At 46.5% G+C, this 19,729-nt stretch overlaps 1 protein-coding gene and 1 long non-coding RNA gene across 3 annotated transcripts in view; one reads left to right on the top strand and one right to left on the bottom strand.

Moving 5' to 3' along the window:
* LOC308586337 overlaps positions 1–4,515 on the bottom strand; it is a 34,463-nt gene extending 29,948 nt beyond the window's left edge. The window contains exon 1 of the long non-coding RNA XR_014007826.1: positions 3,408–4,515. This is a non-coding gene — a long non-coding RNA (uncharacterized lncRNA). The remainder of the gene's footprint in view (positions 1–3,407) is intronic.
* Positions 1,444–19,464, top strand: AMOTL2 (angiomotin like 2). 2 transcript variants are annotated; one of them, XM_081192597.1, is made up of 10 exons: positions 1,444–1,694; positions 4,525–5,360; positions 8,566–8,833; positions 11,153–11,297; positions 12,471–12,563; positions 14,054–14,349; positions 14,864–15,156; positions 15,786–15,985; positions 16,393–16,569; positions 17,603–19,464. In XM_081192597.1, the coding sequence occupies exons 2-10, from the start codon at positions 4,615–4,617 to the stop codon at positions 17,659–17,661; spliced, it is 2,277 nt and encodes a 758-aa protein (XP_081048723.1). In that variant the 5' UTR covers positions 1,444–1,694; positions 4,525–4,614; the 3' UTR covers positions 17,662–19,464. The 2 variants fall into 2 exon arrangements, with proteins under 2 accessions (XP_081048723.1, XP_081048724.1); XM_081192598.1 differs by lacking the exon at positions 1,444–1,694 and adding an exon at positions 2,513–2,728.
* Positions 19,465–19,729: the final 265 nt, after the last annotated feature.

The following is a 19,729-nucleotide window of genomic DNA, read 5'->3' as shown; positions in this document are numbered from 1 at the left end:
GTTGTTCCTTTACAACCTTCTTTATCCGCTTCCTAGAGTCGCCCTTAGAGATGCCATTACTGTTGGGGTACATCCAGATAGATGTATTTTCAAGGGTCAGATATGCTGATTCAGGATGCCTGACAATGTACACAAGCCACAGGGGAAACGGGGCCAATTCTTGCTAGCCTTAGCAGCACACTAGAGATTCAGTGCAGTCTAAAAGTTGCAGTCACAAAGCCCTACATTGGTGGGTACTTTTTTGCATGGAGTATCTTCCCTCTCTGCTAAGTCTGGAATTGGATGTTTTCAGCAGCTGATGGATTGCTGAATGGGGCACAACTGTAGTAAGCCTGAGGCCATATCATCAGACCTTGAGGCCTGCCCAGAAAAGTAAGCAGCCTTGCCAAAGGACAGGGAAACAGCAGGAACCTCAGAATTCGGGATCCTCTCCAAAAGCGCTGGAAGAGGTGAGTGTAGAAAGTTGAAGAACTGTGAGTGGAAGGAGTCATATTTGCTATCTTTTTGCATTTGTGCAAATCCACCTCTTTCAACCCCTTTAAGCTGGGGAACTGGGTGTGTGAAGAGCAGCTTATTGATTGAATAGGACACAACTGTGGGCAGCCTGACAAATCTCATAAAAGCAAACTCTACCCTCAGCCAGTTCAGGGAACCACTTCAGCTTTGTTCATGCAATAGTTGGTGAGTTTGCGGTCTGGTAAGAGGCTGAGTGGTGTGGTCAATGAGAAGCGGTTACTATCAGTACTCAATTACAGTACTGATACTTTATTGGCAGTTTGTGTTGAAGGTTTCATTGCATCTTTTTGTAATGCGTGCATTTTTAAAAACTTGCTGCACATTGCTTAAAATATATTTCCTCTATTAAACTGTACAGTAATGGTCTTAAATAAACTGGCTGCGGGGGAACTCCGCTCTCTGGAAGATGTATTAGAAACGGCCAGGAGCAACTAATTTATTTTTGGAGACTCCTCACAAAACAAGCTCCCCCTGCCCCTCTTTTAGAAGAAAACGTAGCTGAGTTGAGAGGGGGGAAGGGAGAAAGAGAGGCTTAAGCAATGGGAGGCACTGGGGAAGTTACGCGAGTTTTACGCTCTGGAGTCCGACCTAATATCTGCGTGCCCCTCGGCCAATTTAGAATAGATAGTAATGAACATTTCCAGCGTATTCGTGGCCTCCTTCCTGCGCACAGTGAGGCGTCAGGCCATTATTCCGCGGCGCGCACGTCGACTCGGCTGCACTACTAGTGGGGACGCAGCGTCGCGCCCCCTCCCGGGCTCTGGCGCTAATCGCAACCGCGGGAGCGAACAGGCTGCTGAGCCGCCTCGACAAGCCTCTCTTTGCAGCGAGCAGCTTTTGATCGCGGAGTGGGGGGAGGCGGACCTGGCGCTCTCGCATTCCTGGCATAGCAGCAGCAGCAGCCTCTTCGCGCGGCCCAGCCTCCCCGGCTCTCATTACAGCTGGCGGAGGCAGGCTGTGCGCTCAGTTTGCCTTCCTTCCAGCAGGGGCGGACGCAGGCAGGCGCTGCGCGGGGCTTTACATGCACCCCCTCGGCTCACTCAGGCGCTGAAGCCAGGAGGAGCGCGCAAGCCGCGGAGCCGGACATTTGCTGGGGTTGAGCCCTCGCTTCCTGCCCGTCGCTAAGAGCGGGTCCGAACCGAGCCCGTAGTTTAGCCCGAAGCCATTGCGATGGTCCGGTAAGTTCCGCGCCACGCGGGAGCGACTGCAGGCAAGGGGAGCGCGCGCGAGAGAGAGGCACACCGAGAACGGCTGTGTGACATATGTCCTTCGGCATAGCTGGAGACCGCCAAGCAGCGGCCAACTTTCCCAGCATTTGGAGTCGGTGACACACTGGTGGGAGATCCATCCAAAACCCGAACTCTTGCTATAGAACGGAGAGGGGGGAGACCTCCAAAGTGATTGCCCTGTTTGCTTTGCCTTGGACAAATTTTCTGGCTTTCCCTCCTGAATTTTGATCTGGAGGTGCGTCTCCCTTCAGCTCCTTGCCTCCTACTGGTGTCCTCTCCCCCCACCAAAAAAGAGGGGGGGAATCTCCCCCTACGTTTCCTAGGTTGTCTTCATTCTCGGTTCGCCTTGCCCGAATCTCTCTCTCGTGCGCGGGCAGGTAACGTTTCCAGACGTGGGTGCGTGGGTGGGACTAAGGTGCTGCTCCTTGGGGCTGGGGGGCGCGCGTGGGCTGGGCGGGCAGGTGCTGCTAGGGGCATCCCTCTCGCGCGCGGCCGCCTTGGCTTTGTCTGGCCTGCCGCTGGCCGCTGCTTCCCGGAGCCCGGAGCTCTCGCTCTCACTTCGCAGGAATGTTAATTGCAATCCAAACCCCGATGATGTCAGGGCAGAACTATTTGGAAAACAAAGAGCGGGCAGCGAGGCAGGGGAAACTCGAAATACTGCGCAGATGGCAATCTGCTGAGTGCGCTTCGGGCGATCGCTCTCCATTACATGCATTTATTGGGCTGGAAGGACGGCGACGGGTGGGGGCGCGGCGGGATCCTGGCCTTGGCTGCCGCTGCTTAAGGAGACTTTTTGCATTTTTTCCACGGGAGTAGAGCGTAGAATTTGTCGCAGATAGTTAAGATAAGGAAGCACTCAAAGAGGCTGGTGGCACTTAAAGACGAGCAGCCTAGCAAAGCAGCGCCGGGGAAGCGTGCATAGGATTGCAGCCTGAGGCTTAAAGCTTTGCGCCCATTCCTAGGACTAAGCTCCATTGAGCTCGGTGAGTCTTAACTTCCGATGGACATGCCTGGATTGCTCCATCGTTTATTGTTCACCTTTTAAGGTGAACTCTCCTTAAAAAGAAATAAGCTAACATTTGCTGCAAAAAAAGTACTTCTGGCATCCTTGACCCTTTCTGGAATTTAGCATCAAGATAATGGTGTCTCAGACTTTATACACTGTAAAGTGCAGTAGAAATATTTATTCCCATCGTTAAGCCCCCTTGCCTGGAAAATAGTTATGGAGCTCATAAAATGAGTGCAGTTAAAAACCATGAAGCAGCTTGTCCTATTCAATGTGCTATAGAAATACCCAATAATGTCTGGTTGTTAAAATTTTGCAATTCAATTAATTTGCAAAAATTACTTGTTAATACCCCCTTTTTTCTCCATTTGGTTATTAACTTGGGGTAGGGTTCACCTATGCAATTAATCTCAACTCTTTACAGTACAAGGACTTAATATAGCATTGCAGAATGGCATTACAGGATGGAAGGGTGGGAGAACAGAATTAGCCATCTCCTGTTCGTTTTCCCTCTCCCCACTTCCCTTACAGGACCTTGTTTCCCAAATAGCTTACTAAGGTAAACTAGAGCATGATTTCATTGGAATTGGCTTTGCCCTTTCTGTGACCCTGGTAGTTGGGCCATCGGCACCATGCAGTTTTAAAATATTGCTTACGCTAATGCCTTTGGTCATGTGCAGAGTGCCTTTCCTTGGCCGGAGTCAGTCTCTGTGCATCAGAAGGTAAGTTAGAGGACATGGGTTGGTTTCCAGCTGTGGAGCCACCCTGTAGCAACTGCAACTACTGGCTGCTCTGCAGCACCGACAATACCTTCTTTGTGAGGTTTCTGTTCTCATTTAAAGGAAACAAATGTTTAACTGGAATTTACCCAGAGACCATTTTCATGCTCTGATTTTCATTCTGGCGTTGAGTAAAATATTTGTGTGTCGGTTGAGTGACTTGTGACTCCTCACCGATGAAAGATTTTCTGCAGCCAGTTTAGTAGATGGTCCCTTTTTAGGATAATGCTAAGGATAGGATGATTGTTAAACAGGTAACAGACTTGCCTAAATAGGGAATGAGCCTTCTGGGAACACCTTATACATGATACTTGACCTTCTTTGCCATTCTGAAATATGACCTTGAGAACTGTTATAGAACCAATGCAGCCTGCAACTTCTAGATTACTATTGTAACTTGTTGGCTGATGTTTACTGAGTCAATCATGCTTCTTTGCTCCTGGCCTGCTTAACAAGGTTGTTGTTAGGAAAAACTAGATTTGAAAAGAGCACATCACTTTGTTCATTCCCCACAGTTTAGCTGTGATACTCTGCATCCCTACTTGGGAGAAAGTCCATTGAAACCAGACTTTCTTCTGAATGGAGATGCACAGGATCTTCAATAGATTGCTATCCTACAAAGGACTTCCGGGCTACAAGCCCAAGAACAGATGGAAGAAAGCCCTATTTGAGACACATTTATTTATGTTGTTTACCCCAAGAAGTCTGAAAGACACACAACAGATATAAATGAGCAATTAAAACAAACACAACTAGTTAATGTTTACCACGCTGGCATCCCACCTTTTCTCCAAGAAACATGTAAAGATATGTGATTTCATCCTCACAACAACCTTGTTAGCTTAGGTGGCCTTCATGAGGGGCATGTGACCTTTTTAAAAACCAGGTCCTAGTCCCTTAAAGCTCAAGATGGAAAACTGGAAGGATTTCTTCCTGCAGACTCAACCAAGCAGTGCTTTCTATCCCTACTGACTCTTGTTCTCTTCACTTTTAGGATCATTTGGCTGGGCCGTCACTGTTAGATTCCGGGGATAGTATCTTCTGTACCTTTGGAAAGCGCTTTGGGCAGCCAGTTTAGCTGAGAATGAGGACAGCTGAGGATTCCTCTGGGACTGTCCTTCACCGCCTCATCCAGGAGCAGCTGAGGTACGGCAACCTCACAGAGAACCGCACTCTCCTGGCAATACAGCAGCAGGCCCTGCGTGGAGGAGGAAGCGGTGGCAGCCCACGGTCCTCCCTCGAGAGTCTCACCCAGGAGGAGAGCCAGATGGTCCAGCAGTCCACACGGCAGGAGCCACAGGGCCAGGAGCACCATGGCGACCACTTCTACCTGGAGAACAATATGTACCACCTCTACCAGCCTCAGCACAAGGGAGAGGAGCTACCCACCTACGAGGAGGCGAAAGCGCACTCTCAGTATTACGCCTCGCAACGAGGCCAGCAGGTTGGGGTTGCCGCGCTTGGGGCGCACGCTGAAGGCGGGCAACGCAGGGCCTACACCTCGGACGCCAGCAGCCCACACCAGGACGAGTCGCTGAAGGAGCTGAAGCACGGGCATGTGAGGTCGCTCAGTGAACGGCTCCTGCAGATGTCGCTTGAGAGGAACGGAGCCAAAGCTCAGAACCACATGAGCTCTCACAGCTACCCTCAGCTCTCTAGGCACCATCATCTCGCTGTCCCTAGAGGGAAGCCCTCTGAGGCACCAGAATCTCGAGGGCCTCCTCCAGAATACCCCTATGTCATCCCTTCGCAGGAGGCACCAGGGGGTTACCTCCCAGACCCCAGGCATCACTTCAGAGAAGGCCCAGCATTTCAGCATCCTGAAATCAGGTAACCAATCACGCTGTTGCTCTTTACACACCCTCATGTGTTTCAGATGTTGGTGAAAGATGGGATGATTCCACAAAGACTTAGGTGATGGACTGGGTTAGTCATGCAGTTGATACAAGGCTGGTAATTCATGATTGGCAAGTGTTCGGAAGGTGCTTGAGGAGAACTGATAATTTACTTTGCATGGTTGTTCTGGTTCCTTTGGTTGGAAAGTACCTTCCCTTTTTTCCAAGAATGGAAGTGATTTTGAAATGTAATGAATGGAAGTGGGATGTGGGAGATGGGAGATAACAGACTCAAAAATTTGTGTACCTGATCAGCTTGAGAGGTATAAACTAGCTTCCAGTGCTGCTGTTTTTCCATATTTACCTTTAATTGTGAAAACCACCTTCCTTTGTGGGCTTGAATGTTTGGTTCTCATTGATTGATTGATTGATTGAATTTATATACCACCCTATAAACTGTACTTTGGAAGGAGGTACTAGTGAATATAGAAAGGTAGCAAAGCAAAAAGAGATGGACATTTGCCTAAAGATGCTCATTGTCCCAGGTAAGCAAAGAAGCTGCAGGTTATAGAAATATTTGAAGGAACGAAGCACCCTACAAAAGAGAAGAGGGTTGCTTCATTGACTTTTAGCCTCAGCTATGAAGCAACTAAGTGAAAAGGCTCAAAATTCACATGGCTTTGTTTTGGGATAGGGCGGGTCAGGGCTTCACCATTAGCCAATCAAGTCATGTACAAAATGATGGGAGGAGTCAAAGAGTTGCTTTTCTTCCTGTACCGTGTACAGCTTCATATTTAGGAAGATGGCATATGCAAGATTAAATCTAGGACACATGTAAGCAAGGTGGGAAAAGAGAGCAACAATGTTCTGCTTAGCAGAAACTGCATGTGATTCTTTGCAAAACCTTTTCTGGTTAGAGGGTGGTAAGTGATGAGTGTTTTCAGAGGTGGAACCAAGGTGACCAAAGTCTGCCCTACCTTGAAAATGGGGGACTAGTTTTGGAAAACCATTAAAATGATATACACTGAAATTCAACCAGGGGGATATGAGGAAGTCACTTGACAATGTTACTAAATTTGGTTTAAATATGACTGAGATTTATGTTTGTTTATCTGTTTGTGTGTTTAAAAAATATTTTGGAAAATCAATTAAAAAAACTGAAGAAAAAAAATGAAACTGGGGGACTTATCCTATCTCATTAACATGCCACTGCCCTTCCAAGATTGTGAGTTGTACTGCCATACTATATGAGTATGCTGAAGGTTGATCTTTGGCATTGTACATCATTCTGAAGTTGTTGTATGAAAGACTTACTTGCTCAGGAATATTCTATTTCTACTGATGTCTTAGGACATTTATAGCTGGCTTCACAGCTGCCTGCCACAGTTTGTGACTTGCTGGCTAAAGCAGCCCCTTTATAGAAGCATGGGGTGGGGACTGGGAACAGAACCATGGCTTGCTTTCTGTGAGGCAAATGGTAGTGAATGCTGACAGGAAGAGATAATGTTGGAGACAGGAAATAAGACTCTTTCCAGGGGAACAAAAGGAGAGGGTGGTGGCTACATGCTGAGAGGAAGGTGCATTTATTCTTGCTTGCTCCAAGATCACTTCACAAGAATGTCTGAATAAGCCTCAGTCAGATGAAATCATATATTCTTGGACAACACCTTCCCATTCAGGCACCAGGAAAGTGGCCATTTGAATTCTAAGAATTTCAAGCTGTCCTTCTGCAGATGTTTGAGTTGTGAGCAACCTCTTTTTTTAAAAAAAAAGTCAGGCTTGTGAATATCATGGATTCTTCTAGATTTACTAAATTGCCCGTTTCATATTCTCAGGCCATACTTGATTATTGCACCTAGATAACGAGCATTTAAACAAGTTCACAAAATTTGTTTTTATTGACCATTTGAACATACCCAGATTAAGCTGCAGTCCTCCCCATACTTCAAAATAACTATGGATTCAATGGGGCTTGCTTCTGAGTAACCATAGGCGCTCACCCATTGACATAAATTGGCTTACTTCTCTGACAACATGATATTATGCATATTTACTCTGTTCAGTGGGCTTTCGTCTAACGTGTTTAGTAAGTAAATGCATTTAGCATCCAAGTACAAGTAACTTCAGTAGTAATCTTAGCTGCCACAGAATTATCAATCAAATCTGCAGAATAATAAATTAATCTTAATGTATACAAATTTTTCAAACTGGCACATTCTCCTTTATATATTCCATTGTGAATCAAAATACTGGTTTCTTTAATGCCAGGAGCTGTAAAAGTTTGTGGTGAGTGGCTGCTTCTTTCAACACAATTCTGTACTCCTCTGTGTTTTAAACATATGCCAAATGATGAGTGAGATCATGTTTGCTCTACAAACACAGGGGGTCTGGGAAGGAGTAGCTTGTAAGGTTGCAATGGTTGCGAAAATATTATGGCTTTAAACATGGACTCCTCTTTACCCCGGTTCTTATCCTCCTCTTAACTATTCTGATTGACCCTCACTTTCCTTCGCAGTCAAACTTGGCCAGTGAAAAGTTACATTTTTAAAATCAGTGGTTGGCACTGACTGATGCCATAGAGTCCATGTCTTATGAAATAGGGGCTGTGTCTTTCTCAAAAAATAAATTGGGAGGTATTCAAGAATCTTTTCTGCCTATAATAATTCGCTGGTGTGCCTCCTATAACCCTGGGTGGGGGAGTGGGAAGAGTAATTTATGAAGGAATATGATAGGAGTCTAAAACAATCTGGCTTGCTTCCCCAGACCCTGGGAGTGGTATTCAGTGTAGCGGTATTGTGACATTTCTCCTTGTGAATTGGAAAGTTCTCCTCCAGGGTGCAGACAGGATGGTGGTTCAGGGTGCACACAGGAAGGCGGGTGGAAATCCCATTGTGTTAGCAAGAATTTAGTTGAATTGCTGAGCTTGGGAGTAAGCCTCATGGATTTTTCGCTGACTGAACATGTATAGGATTATACTGTTAGTGAAAAGTCAATGTGAAAAGTCCCTGTACCATTAGGTTTTAAAGCAATAAGTTCAAGTTGCTGTATCCTTGAGGCCTAGTATTTTGGGCTGTTCATTTGAGTGCATCAGGTACCTGCTTGGAACTAGGGTTTGCACAGTACTGCTGCAAAAATCAGTGCTCAGGCCTTCTTTCCCAAAGTGCTTGCCTTTAATTCGTTCACCTCTGCTTTCTTTATAGAGTGATGCAGGCGCAGATGCCCCAAGCTTACCTGCCCCACCAACAGGCTGCCCTGTGCCATAGTCCTCTGGGGTCTCTCACTCCTGCTGGGATGGAGGCTCTTATGTCAGCCCAGGCTGCTTCTGCCAGTAGCCACTTGTCCCAAATGAAAGCCGTGTTGATGGACAACGAGACGTTGCTGAGAGAGAACGAGAAGCTCCGCAGGGAAAACGAGATGCTGCGGAGGGAAGTGGAAAACTACGGCGAAAAAGCCAGCTGCATACAGAAGGTAAAAGAGCAGGCATAGTAGCTGTCGTTTTCTGAGGAGCTCACTCGATCCAAAGCACTTGCAAGAATGCAGACCCCCCTTATGGGTTGCAGCTATTCCAGGCAAGATACTCCACACCTGACAATTGCTCCTCAAGGTGCAAGAGCTGGGGTGAGGAACGTCCGGCCCAAGGGGCAGGGTCTGATGCGGCCATCTTGGTCTTCCTAGTGTTGTCTGGCCATACCGTTCACCGGGTCTGTGGTGCTCTCTCATCTGGTGTATTTGCTTAGCTGAAATGTACACTTGAGTGGTGATGCTGCTGCTGCTTGCTTGTCTGGATGGAGGGTGGAGAGGAGGATGGGGGTGTTTGTGGAAGCCTCTGGTCATGTATGAGTGGAATGTAGCCCACTATACAAAGGTAAGAATTGCATTCTTTGCTGCACCCACTATTGTCTCTGGCCCCTCTGACCACTGACCTGTAGCCTCTGGGAGGTTGCCCATGAGGGAATGTGACTGAGAAAGAGTTGCAGCCGCTGTTCTAGAGGTTAAATCCATTGTTTAACGTAAGAAATGGATTCCTTAAAGCCACTTCTTGACTGCCTCTCTTCTAAGTTGACATTGCTGGTAGCAAGACTGTCAGCATGCCTTCCCCACCATGGCTCCTCCCAGAGGTGCAGCATCTATTACCATCAGCTATGCTGGCTGAGGATGCTGGGAACTGTAGCAAACCAGAAAAAAGAGAGAAGAAGCAACTCAGGATGCTGTATATTTTATTTATTTAAAAAATCCAAGCAGGAGCTATAGGAAAGGGGACAATATATCACATAAAATTACAGAGCATAAGCACATAGGTTTTCGCTCACAATTAAAACAGATGAATGTAATTTCTTTGGCCTTGTCTTCAGGAGCATTTCCTGAAATCCTTTGACTCTTGTCTTTTGTCCCCCAGAACAGCTGTCATGAAAATACATCTCCCTTAATTTTGTTTAATTACCCCCCCTCCCCATTAAGCAGCTGTGGAGCACAAGCACCACAGCACACAACAGGTCTTAAGCTGCAGCAGTTGTTGAGTGCATAGAAAAGAGTCCATTCACCACCTCTATTAGCAGTTGTGCCCTCTCCCTATCAAGCCCTCCCTGTTGGGGTCTGCACTAAGGCGAGTCACAGAAAGCCTTTTGTGCAAAGGCGCACAAGGAGAGGCCTGTTGTGTCCCAGCTTCAGCCAAGGGTGAGACTGCTCCCTTTTGAACTAGCGAGTTATTTGGGGACTGTAAGGGGCACGTGCCAGGGCTGCAGAGGTGGGGATGCAGAGGGAATGTGCCAAGCCTGCAAAGGAAAGGGGTAAAAATGGAACACATAATTGGATGTCGGGACCCTGCCAGCTGGTACTGGGGTAGGGGTGAGGGAAGAGAAAAGGAAAGAGTGCAGAATATACAAGCACCATTTGGATTTGTCTAGCACTGATAGCCTCTCTGGGAGAAACAGAGGGAGGGTGATAGGATCAATTTTATTGCTTGTTTTCAAAATAAGCGCCAAGCCCTGTTAACTGCTGAGAGCTCAAGCCCCAGCTTATGCTAGATAGCTGAGCAAAGCAGCAGAGCATGGGGCACAGGCATTTTAGGAAATCAGAGTTGCGCACTGGCTTGTTTGATTTATCTTGGAATGGAATCCAAAAACATTGAGAGCTTTTTGGGCTGGTATTTTAGTTGCGTATCTGGGTGAGAAGGCAAGTGTGTGTGTGTGTGTGTGTGTGTGTGTCATACATGAAATTAAGTGTCCCATACAAACTATAAACTGCTTAGAAACCATTTTAATGGCCTTGAGTTGTCTCATTAAATCCTGGAATTTGTATTTAGTGAGGGTGTCCATTTACTCCAAGTTCAAAAGTCTCAACATTTAAAAAGTAAATATTTTTCCATTAAATGCTTGTATACATACACATGCAAAATACAGCTGTAATGGAGCAGTATTATTAACAACCAATCTGGCAACAAAAGGACAAGGTTTTGCTCAGAAACAGCATCTTGGGACAGGTACATAGTAAGCAATGTCTCCCTGTATATTGCATTTTACATTTTATTCATTCCTTGCCATTTTTTTCATGCTTTTCCTGTGCTTTGCCTTCCTGAGCAGTACTGCCTATTTGTTTCATGAATCAAAGCAGCCTACAAAATTCAAATCCACATTCAGAACCCAAGTTCCAGATATTAAGAGATGGTTGCCTATATTCCCATTCAGTGTGCAAAGTGCATATCTTGAGCAGTTATCACTAAGGGGCATTCATATATCTTCCCATACAGACTATTCATTTTAAGTAAAGTCTCTTTGCTGTCTTCTTTAGCTGGAAACAGAGATTCAGCGAATTTCAGAAGACTATGAAAACCTAATGAAGGCATCTTCTAAGAGAGAGGCATTGGAGAAGGCAATGAGGAACAAGAAGGATGGAGAGATGCGGCGGTTGCAGGACTTCAACCGAGATCTGAAAGGTAAGATGACAGAGATGGCCTAGTATACTTGGTCCCAATATCTGTGTAGAGGAGATTTTTGTTATAAGAAAGATGCATGCATGACTGAAGCTTCCAATCCTGTATACCTTTAAAATAGAGATGGGGGAATCTGTGGACCTTCAGGTGTTGTACTACAACTCCCATCATGCCTGTCCATTGCCCATGCTGACTGAGACTGATAAAACTTCAGAGTCTGGCAATATCTGGAGTGTTGCAGTTTAGCCACTCCTGCTTTAAAGCAAACTCCTTAGGCAGGCAGTCGAATTGCATGTCTGCTCAACAGAGGCCCTGACTCAATTCATGTAATTGTGAATGAGCTACAGACTTGTGCATTTCCTCCTCCTCTTGTGACTTCTCTATCTTGTCTGTTAAATTGTAGGCTTCCAGTTGTGATTTTGTAGTGTGTATGCCTATGGGAATCTGTTTAGCTATGAGCTGACAATAAAGAGGGAAGCTGTGCACATGAGAGCCGAGGAGCGTGCAAGCCCATGGCTTATCCAGTCCTTCAAACCATTGTCTGGAAAACTTTCCAACCTGCATTGTTTAGCTTGGCAGACCCTGGAAGCCACATGATAAAAAAAATTAAATACCTTGGGTAATATCAGACATTATTCATGCTAGGGAATAGACCTCCTGAAATAAATGGACTTGCATTACTTAACAATATATTTCCGTGGGCATGCTCTTAGTATAATTAATGTTGGATATCTCCCCCTAAGTTTCTGTACCCTGGCACTAGAAGAAAGATATAATAAAGAAACCCAACAAAGCAAAAAATGCGGTAAGAGTGTCCCAAGGCTTTGAACTCAAAGTGTTGCTGGTTCTACTTTAAATATATATAACAAATATTTTCTACTCCATCAAAGCATACTTGTTAGTAGCCATGCAACCCTGCCATTACTGTCTGTAACAGGAATGGAAAACTTGTGGCCTTTCAGATTGCTGTTGGACTACAATTCCCATATTTCCTGACCATTAGCTATGTTTCCTGGGACTAATAGGAGTTGGAGTCCAACAACACCTGGAGGACCACATATTGGTAGCAGACTGCTATCACTTGACAGGTTATACCACTCCTTCCTATTACTCCACGAACCTCTGTATGAAATAAATTAAATCCTGATTTATTTATTTTCTTTCGTTTTGCCACAGAGAGGTTGGAATCTGCAAACAAGCAGCTGGCCAGCCGGGCACAGGAAAACCAAGAAGGGAACCAAGGGACTATGGCAAAACTTATTGCCCAAAGTAAGTCTCTTCAGAAGGCTTCTGCTGTTGTGATTGTAGCTCTAACCTAGTTGGGCTGGGTTTGTTTGTTTTTTAACACTGTGGTCCTTATTCCTGATGCTTTCCTGTGAATGGGTTGGGAAGGGAGGAAAAGTAAAGGTTCCTTTAAGATTGAAGAGGAGGCGTATCCTCTCTTGGAAGCTTTTTGCCATTCCCCAGAGAGCGCTAAGCTGTTCTTGGCACTTAAACTAGAGGCATTAATCACCACAGCCATCAGTGTGACCTGGATTCTTTGCATTCCAGTGGCTGTTACGGCTGTTCCAGCACACAAGCTACACTCCCTCTGCTGAGAATCCTGGGCCCAACTTGTTCATTCTCTCTCCCCCTCTCTCTCCTTCTCTCCTGCTATTGTTCTGAATTTTTTGAAAAAGGAGAGATAGTTGCCAAGGGATGGGGATAGTACTTGTTCTTAAGTTTTCAATACCCAACTTAAGGAAATGCCTTCAGTCCTTGAAGATTTCTCCTGCTCCCTCTCAGAAGCAGATCTTTCTTCCTGGCCTTGTAAATGCAAAACGGATATTCTTAAGCAAGATGCCCTGCGCACAATGACTCAGAAAGAACTTACTCCCTCGTAAGTTTGTTAGGGCTGCAGTAAAAAGGGATATACCCCAATGGCTACTTTGCTAGTGGCTCTTCATTGTTGAAACTAAATTATGGACCAAGCCCCAGTCCTTTGCTTGTATCGATTCAGCTTTATATCAGCCCCACTTCTTGTGGTCTGGGAAGACGTTCCCTTGCTCAGAGTTATGAGAGTGAGGGGAAGGGATCTCCAGAACCGATGCAGGAACTGCCAGAGCTCTGTTCCTCCTGGTTCCTGGTAAGGTATGAGGGAGGCAGCTCTGTAGCCAGTCCAGACATGCATGGTATAAAACTGCAAACACTTAAGTAGTATTTATTTTAGGCATGTATATACATTGGTTTTCGTGCAATTCGCTTTTGTGAGGAAAGTGACTACAAATACAGTTAATTATAACAATAACTGAAGCTTTTCAGATGACTGTGCCAAGTTCCCACAGGTTTTTCTTTTTGTTCATTGTGGGAAATGTGCATGGTGCCCCCATCGTGATCATATCATGGAAAACGAACAGTGTGGGAACACCTAAATCAGGACATTGATACCTAGGAGCCATAGTATAAGAGAGAGCATCTTGGCACAAATTGGTACACTCCCCTGCCCCATGGTGTCAGTCAGCTTCCTGGGCACAGGTCCAATGTAACCTCCCCACCCCCACCCCCATGGAATAATTAAACAAGTTAAAGGTCAATGGCTACTAAGAATGGAGGCATCACCTATTTGTCTCCCCATGACTTGTTGAATGGCTGCTTTATTTTGTGGTGCCTAAAAGTTATTGGTTGATACTGTGTGATTGGCTTTTGGCTGTGTTGCCCCCCCCACCCCAAATGATGGTTTGGTTGTAACGACCTTGCCTTTTCCTCATGTTTCCTCCCAGATTATGAGCACCAGCAGGAAAGGGAGAAGCTAGAGCAGGAGGTTGCACGGCTGCACAGCGCGAACGATGACCAACGCCGGAGGGCAGAGCTGCTGGAACAGGCTCTGAGCAGTGCCCAGGCTCGGGCCGCTAAAACAGAGGACGAGCTGAGGAAGAAACGAGCGTATGTGGAGAAAGTGGAGAGGCTGCAGCAGGCACTGGGCCAGCTCCAAGCTGCCTGTGAAAAACGTGAGCAGCTGGAACTGCGTCTCCGCAACCGGTTGGAGCAGGAGCTGAAGATGCTGCGGGCTCAGCAGGTGAGAAGGAAGGCCGAGCAACCCTGTGCTTCCAAACTGGGGCTATTTAGTCATTTCTGAAGAGTTGCAATCCTATTTCTTCCCCTTGAAAGACGCCCATCAATTTCACTTTTCTGTAACTTGAAAGGAAATGCTTATAAAATATTAGAACAATGGCATCTCCAACCCAATAACATTGGGGGTCCTGAAGCCTCAGGTGGCAAATTTGGAGCCACATCCTGAAGAGATTAATATTACAAATAATACGATTAATAGATGTGGATTGCTTTCAAACTGAAAGTGCCCAAATTCTCAAAAGTTGTTTGGGTTACGGTTGTATACACAATAACCTGGAAATAAATCCCAGTGGTGTGAATGGAACTTAACTTCTGAGTGGACACATTTGGGTTTGCACTGTTAATTCTGGGTCATTCCCAACACCAAGCACATTATTGTAGGTGTGTTAATAGGCTGTTTCCACCAGTAGCCCAGAATGCAGACTCACTTGGGCCTCTCTTCCTCACTGATGATCTAGAGACAGATGGGAGCCCCTAGTGGAGCATCACCCGAGCTGAACCCCCACGTGCTCTCTGAGCAGCTGAGAGAAAGAGAAGAGAAGATCTTGGCCCTGGAGGCTGATATGACCAAGTGGGAGCAAAAGTACCTGGAAGAGTGCACCATGAGGCAGTTTGCCATGGATGCCGCTGCCACGGCGGCCGCACAGCGGGACACCACCATCATCAACCACTCTCCGCGCCACTCGCCCAACAGCAGCTTTGATGAGGACCTGCTGCTGGCAAACCACAAACATCAGGAGATGGAGAACAGGTTAGTCCTGTGTGAGATGGCATACAGGGTTACTCGTCCACTGCTCTGGTCCCAACACAAAGGGAATGATTGGTCCCCTTGGCACACTGCATGCCTTGAAAAAATGGCTTCTTTGCTTACATCCTGCAAAAACCTGCCAGAGGGAAGCTTGTGCTCCTGGTGCCTCTGAGAAGTCCCTTAACTAGTTAACAGCAGGAAAAACAGAGACAGGGGTTGGAGGGAAATCTCAATTGAGCTGCAGGAGAACTAGAGTCCAAAGGCCTAGAAAGGCTTCTGGTCTGATCCATGCAGCTAATGGCTGCATGCTACTTTCAGAATCTGCATCCCTCAGAATGTCAGTTGCTGGGGAAACAATTATTATCATATATATATTTATACCCTGTCTTTCAAGGCAGCTTGCAGATTAAAAACATGAACCACAAAATACAACAGCAGGGTTTAGAGCACCTGTCCTGCTTCTGAATTTTCCATAGGCCTCTGGATGGACTAGGATGCTGAAATAGATTGGCTTCCTTTGGTCTGATCCCACAGGGTTCATCTTCAGATGCTTCAGAAAGAATGCTTCCTGCATATTCTGATGTCACCCTGCCTTTTTCCTCACATTCTGTTTCCCCCCTCTCACTTCCCAGGTTAAAAGTACTTCATGCGCAAATACTCGAGAAGGATGCTGTCATCAAAGTCTTACAGCAGCGCTCTCGCAAGGACCCTAGCAAGGCTAACCAGGGCTCCCTGCGGCCTGCCAAATCTGTGCCTGCCATCTTTGCCGCTTCTGGTACCCAGTATTGGCCAGGTGCCTCTGTCAGCGAAAGTGGTTCCCGAGGGAGTCCAGGTAATAGAGGCTTTGCTTGATGCTAGACAAAGGGAGGGAGGGAGTCTATATCTAGAATGTACACAAGGGTGCTTTTTCTACTAGCTCCTGTTAAGCTTCCCATGAAACACTTGATGGTAGCTATATTTTATATGGAACCGGCATTCTGTAGCACCCACTTGTTGTTGTGCTGCTTAGGAGTCCGTTTCAGGAAGCAAAGCTTGGACACTTGTGGATGCTCATGTTCTGGATAAAATGCAGAAGAGGGTATTAGCATGCAGTTCTAGGACCCCCCCCCTCCAAAAAAACAAAAAACAAAAACCACACACAAGGGCTTGTTCTTGGAAAGCTCCTCAAATTTCGCAAACCTCTTCTCACTTCTATTGTGTTTGCTCATCTAAATGGGGCTCCTTTTCTCCTTCCTCCAGCACCCAAAGCCTCAGCAGAAGCAGCCACCACATCAGCTTGTGTCCCTCATGCCTTCCATGCCAAACACAGCAGCAAAGATGGGAGTACGCAGACAGAAGGCTTACCCGAGGGGACTCAGTGTGATGAACCCCAGCCTCAAAGCAGCGCCAGCAGTGGCAGTGCAGCAAATTCCCTAGGTGAGTGCCAGCGGTTGCTCTAACCTACAGAGTGCGGCTGTGAGGCTACCCTAGTGCCTGCCAATCTCCTAATGGGCTCTGCTAATAGCTGTGCTTGCAGTAAACCCTGTGAACTGCCTTCCCACCCCCCACCAGGGATGCCAGGCAAGGTTCACATAACTAAGAGGTGAACACAGAGCTGCTTTCAGCAGGCTAAATGCCAGGATCCAGATTCCTGCCATAGTGACTAATCATGAGTTTCGTGCAATGCGGTACAGGATTATCCTCTAGGAGCAGGTGGAGCAGAAAGTAGTGGGGGGGGCAGTGTGTTTGGAGGGGGGAGAGAGGGGAGATTAAACAAAGGCTTACGCGGAAAGGCTGCATTGATTAAAGCTCCCTAAATTCCTTAGTAGTCTCTTAGAGACCCTTTTCCACAATAAAGCCCAGATGTCCCCAACTTCCCATTGTTGGAATAGCTTGGCGTAGAGAGGAAAAGTTCTGAAGGAGGATTCAAGACAGGAAGGTGAAATCTTGATTGTCTTCCTTCTCCTACTCTCCACCCATCCCACCCTCCAGAGATGATGGTACTTGCCTCTACCTGTTGGGGGGGGGCTCTTTCCACACTCAGAGCTGTAAACCCAAGATATTTATCCCCTGCCTTGAACCTACAAAGAGAAGGTGCCTAGGCAAGCTTCATACTGGGAGCTGGATTTGATCAGCCTCCTCCAACATGTGGGTTGAATGAATGACAGATGCCCATGGTTAGGTCAATGTGCCATGTGTTTCATTAGCATGAGGCAAGGGCTGAAGGTTTTAGTGCCTTGGCCCATCAAGTTTTTTCCCCCAGCGGGCTGCCTGTTTGCCAAGTTATTTTTCAATAGATGGCTCTTGAGCCTCCCTCACCCCCTTAGTTTCTGTCATTAGGATAAAAGGTTCAACTGTAGAAGACACACTGAACGTCATTGATGGTTTGCACTGCTGCCTTGCAAAGCTTTGCACTCTTCCGCAAAACACTTTGCATTATAACATGGGCTGTATTTATTTTTCCTCGCAGAGATTTTGCCAGCTGCTAAAGCCGTGGACTTGTCGGACATGCTGGAGATTCTCATCTGAGGAACTGGGGAGTGGGAATCCTCCAAGCACATGACCAGATCTTGCCACTCCTTAGCAGATTGCTGCCTTATCAGGGGACGGTAACAAACCAAGAGAGCAAGGACCGAAGGAAGCCTTCAGCGGATTAGGATGGCGTGTGGCGTGTAGGGCAAAGACTTTTCAAGAAGGACTTGATCCTTTGATTTTTCAGGCACAAAGCTGTGGCAGCAGCATGCCTCTCTGTTTGGGTTGTGAGCCTTCACGGTTGCCCTGACAGGTCTCTCCCTTCCACCAGTGGACTGAGGAGGAGCAGCTGAAGCACCATCAATTGAGGCCAGTCCTTGCACAGAAGCAACTGCTCCATGACTTTCTTAGCCACTGGCGTTCCCAAGAGATGGGAAGGCAAACGCCGAAGCCAGGTGGGACTCTCGTGCTGCCTGGATATGGCCCAACAGAGTGTAGGGTAGCAGCGGGGGGGAGGGTCCATGCTGGGGTTTGGCACCAAACGGGTTGATACTCCTGAATCACTGGGCTCCTGGCAGGTACCTGGACCTGAAGTGTAAGCTGTTGTAAGCAAAGAGTGTTTGTCTGGTGCTTGGTGTGGCTAGAACTAATTCCTTGCACCATCTCCCCTCCCCACTCCCCCCACCACCCCCCATCCACTTTTCAGCTCCCAGGCAGAAAGACTGCTGCCGATACTGGGGATTGCTAGCAGTGTGTTCCCATTGCCTGGGGGATAGCACATGGCCTGTCACAGGTACTGGGGAAAGAGGAACAGAGGAGATGGGTCCCATCTCTGTCTTTATTTTTGTAAATAACTTATATAAGAACAAGCCCAAATAGTAATCAACATTTCAGCCACCGCCCCTCTGTTTGGATCTTCCTGTCCCCTTTATGATATCTGCAGTGGATCTGCTTGATCTCTCTCTTTGCTCCACATCACTTAAACTAGTTTCCCCCCCACTCCTTGTTTTGTTTTCAGAATTTCTTCAGTGTTTGCTTTTTCTTTTCCTCCATTTCATATCCTGTTTGTCCGGAGTTAAATATCCGCCTTCAGAGTCCTTCAGATTCCATTTCCTTTGAAGCAATTTCCCATGATGCTTCAGACTGGAATTTCCCTGCTCTTTGTTTGAACAGCAGCCACAAGCCAAGTGCTTCTGTTCCTGGATTGTTGTTTCCAAGCTGTTGTCGTCTTCTTCCTTTTTAAGGCAGAGGCATCCCATGTGGTATAGATCAGCACAGCTGTATTGGGATGAATGGCCCTGATCCCCAGCTTGGGGATAAAACTGGGGCCATTCCCATCAGCAGAGAATGCCATGTGGTTGAAAGCAGGATCATGGTTTGGGCCTCTCGCTGATCTGAGCGATGCTGATTTGCAGGCGAAAATCATTTAGAAATGAATTGGAACTATTTCAAGAGAGCGAGGGAAGTATGGTGCGGTATGTGTGTGGGGGTTTGTGCTTGGAGCCTTGTGTGTTTATGAAGTGGAGAATGTGGCCAGCAGCTAGTAGTAGTTTTCTAAAAGAGAAAAAGGGCATTTGTGGGAATGATGCGAGTGAATATGCAGATTCTTTGTGTCACGAATGTGCCTTTAAGAAAAAGTTCTGGGCAAGGACTGATTACTGGTATATCATTTCTCTAGAACCACTCCAGAATCTGCAGTACCACGCAGGAGCCTTTTACACTCCCCTGCCTACTGACAGCTGGCTTCTGGCAGTAGTCAGTTGCAATATTCACCAAACCTTGGTGCTTTCTTGATTCTGCCTTCACACACCTTTGTCTCTGCTAAACGTGTGCATTTGCTGGACAACTGCATTTTTTTTATTAAGAAATCCCCCTTCATATAAGTATGTAAAAAGGTGTTCAGTTATTGTGCATTGTTTACAAAGTAAAAAAACAAAGCAAAAAAGTTATGAGAGAAAGATACACAGCTTAATATATTTTGCATTAATATTGGTATTCCTGTTTTAAGTATTTTTGTGCTGTGAACTTTTTTCTGCCAAAGACAGTGAGGGGTGTTTTTTTCCCTTTATTTTGGGTGCATTTTAAGTTATCTTAAGTATTTAAACGTAAACCTGACCATTTTATT

The sequence above is a fragment of the Podarcis bocagei genome (assembly GCF_964188305.1).
Source record: "Podarcis bocagei genome assembly, chromosome: 4".
Taxonomy (NCBI): domain Eukaryota; kingdom Metazoa; phylum Chordata; class Lepidosauria; order Squamata; family Lacertidae; genus Podarcis; species Podarcis bocagei.
Note: the sequence above shows the minus strand (reverse complement) of the source record. Positions and strands in the feature narration are given on the sequence as shown.

Excerpts from the sequence above, each read along its gene's own strand:
- AMOTL2 (XM_081192597.1), top strand. The coding sequence starts at position 4,615 with ATGAGGACAGCTGAGGATTCCTCTGGGACTGTCCTTCACCGCCTCATC. Across the intron at positions 8,834-11,152 it reads AAGCCAGCTGCATACAGAAG|CTGGAAACAGAGATTCAGCG; the intron begins GTAAAAGAGCAG and ends TGTCTTCTTTAG. Across the intron at positions 15,157-15,785 it reads CATCAGGAGATGGAGAACAG|GTTAAAAGTACTTCATGCGC; the intron begins GTTAGTCCTGTG and ends CTCACTTCCCAG.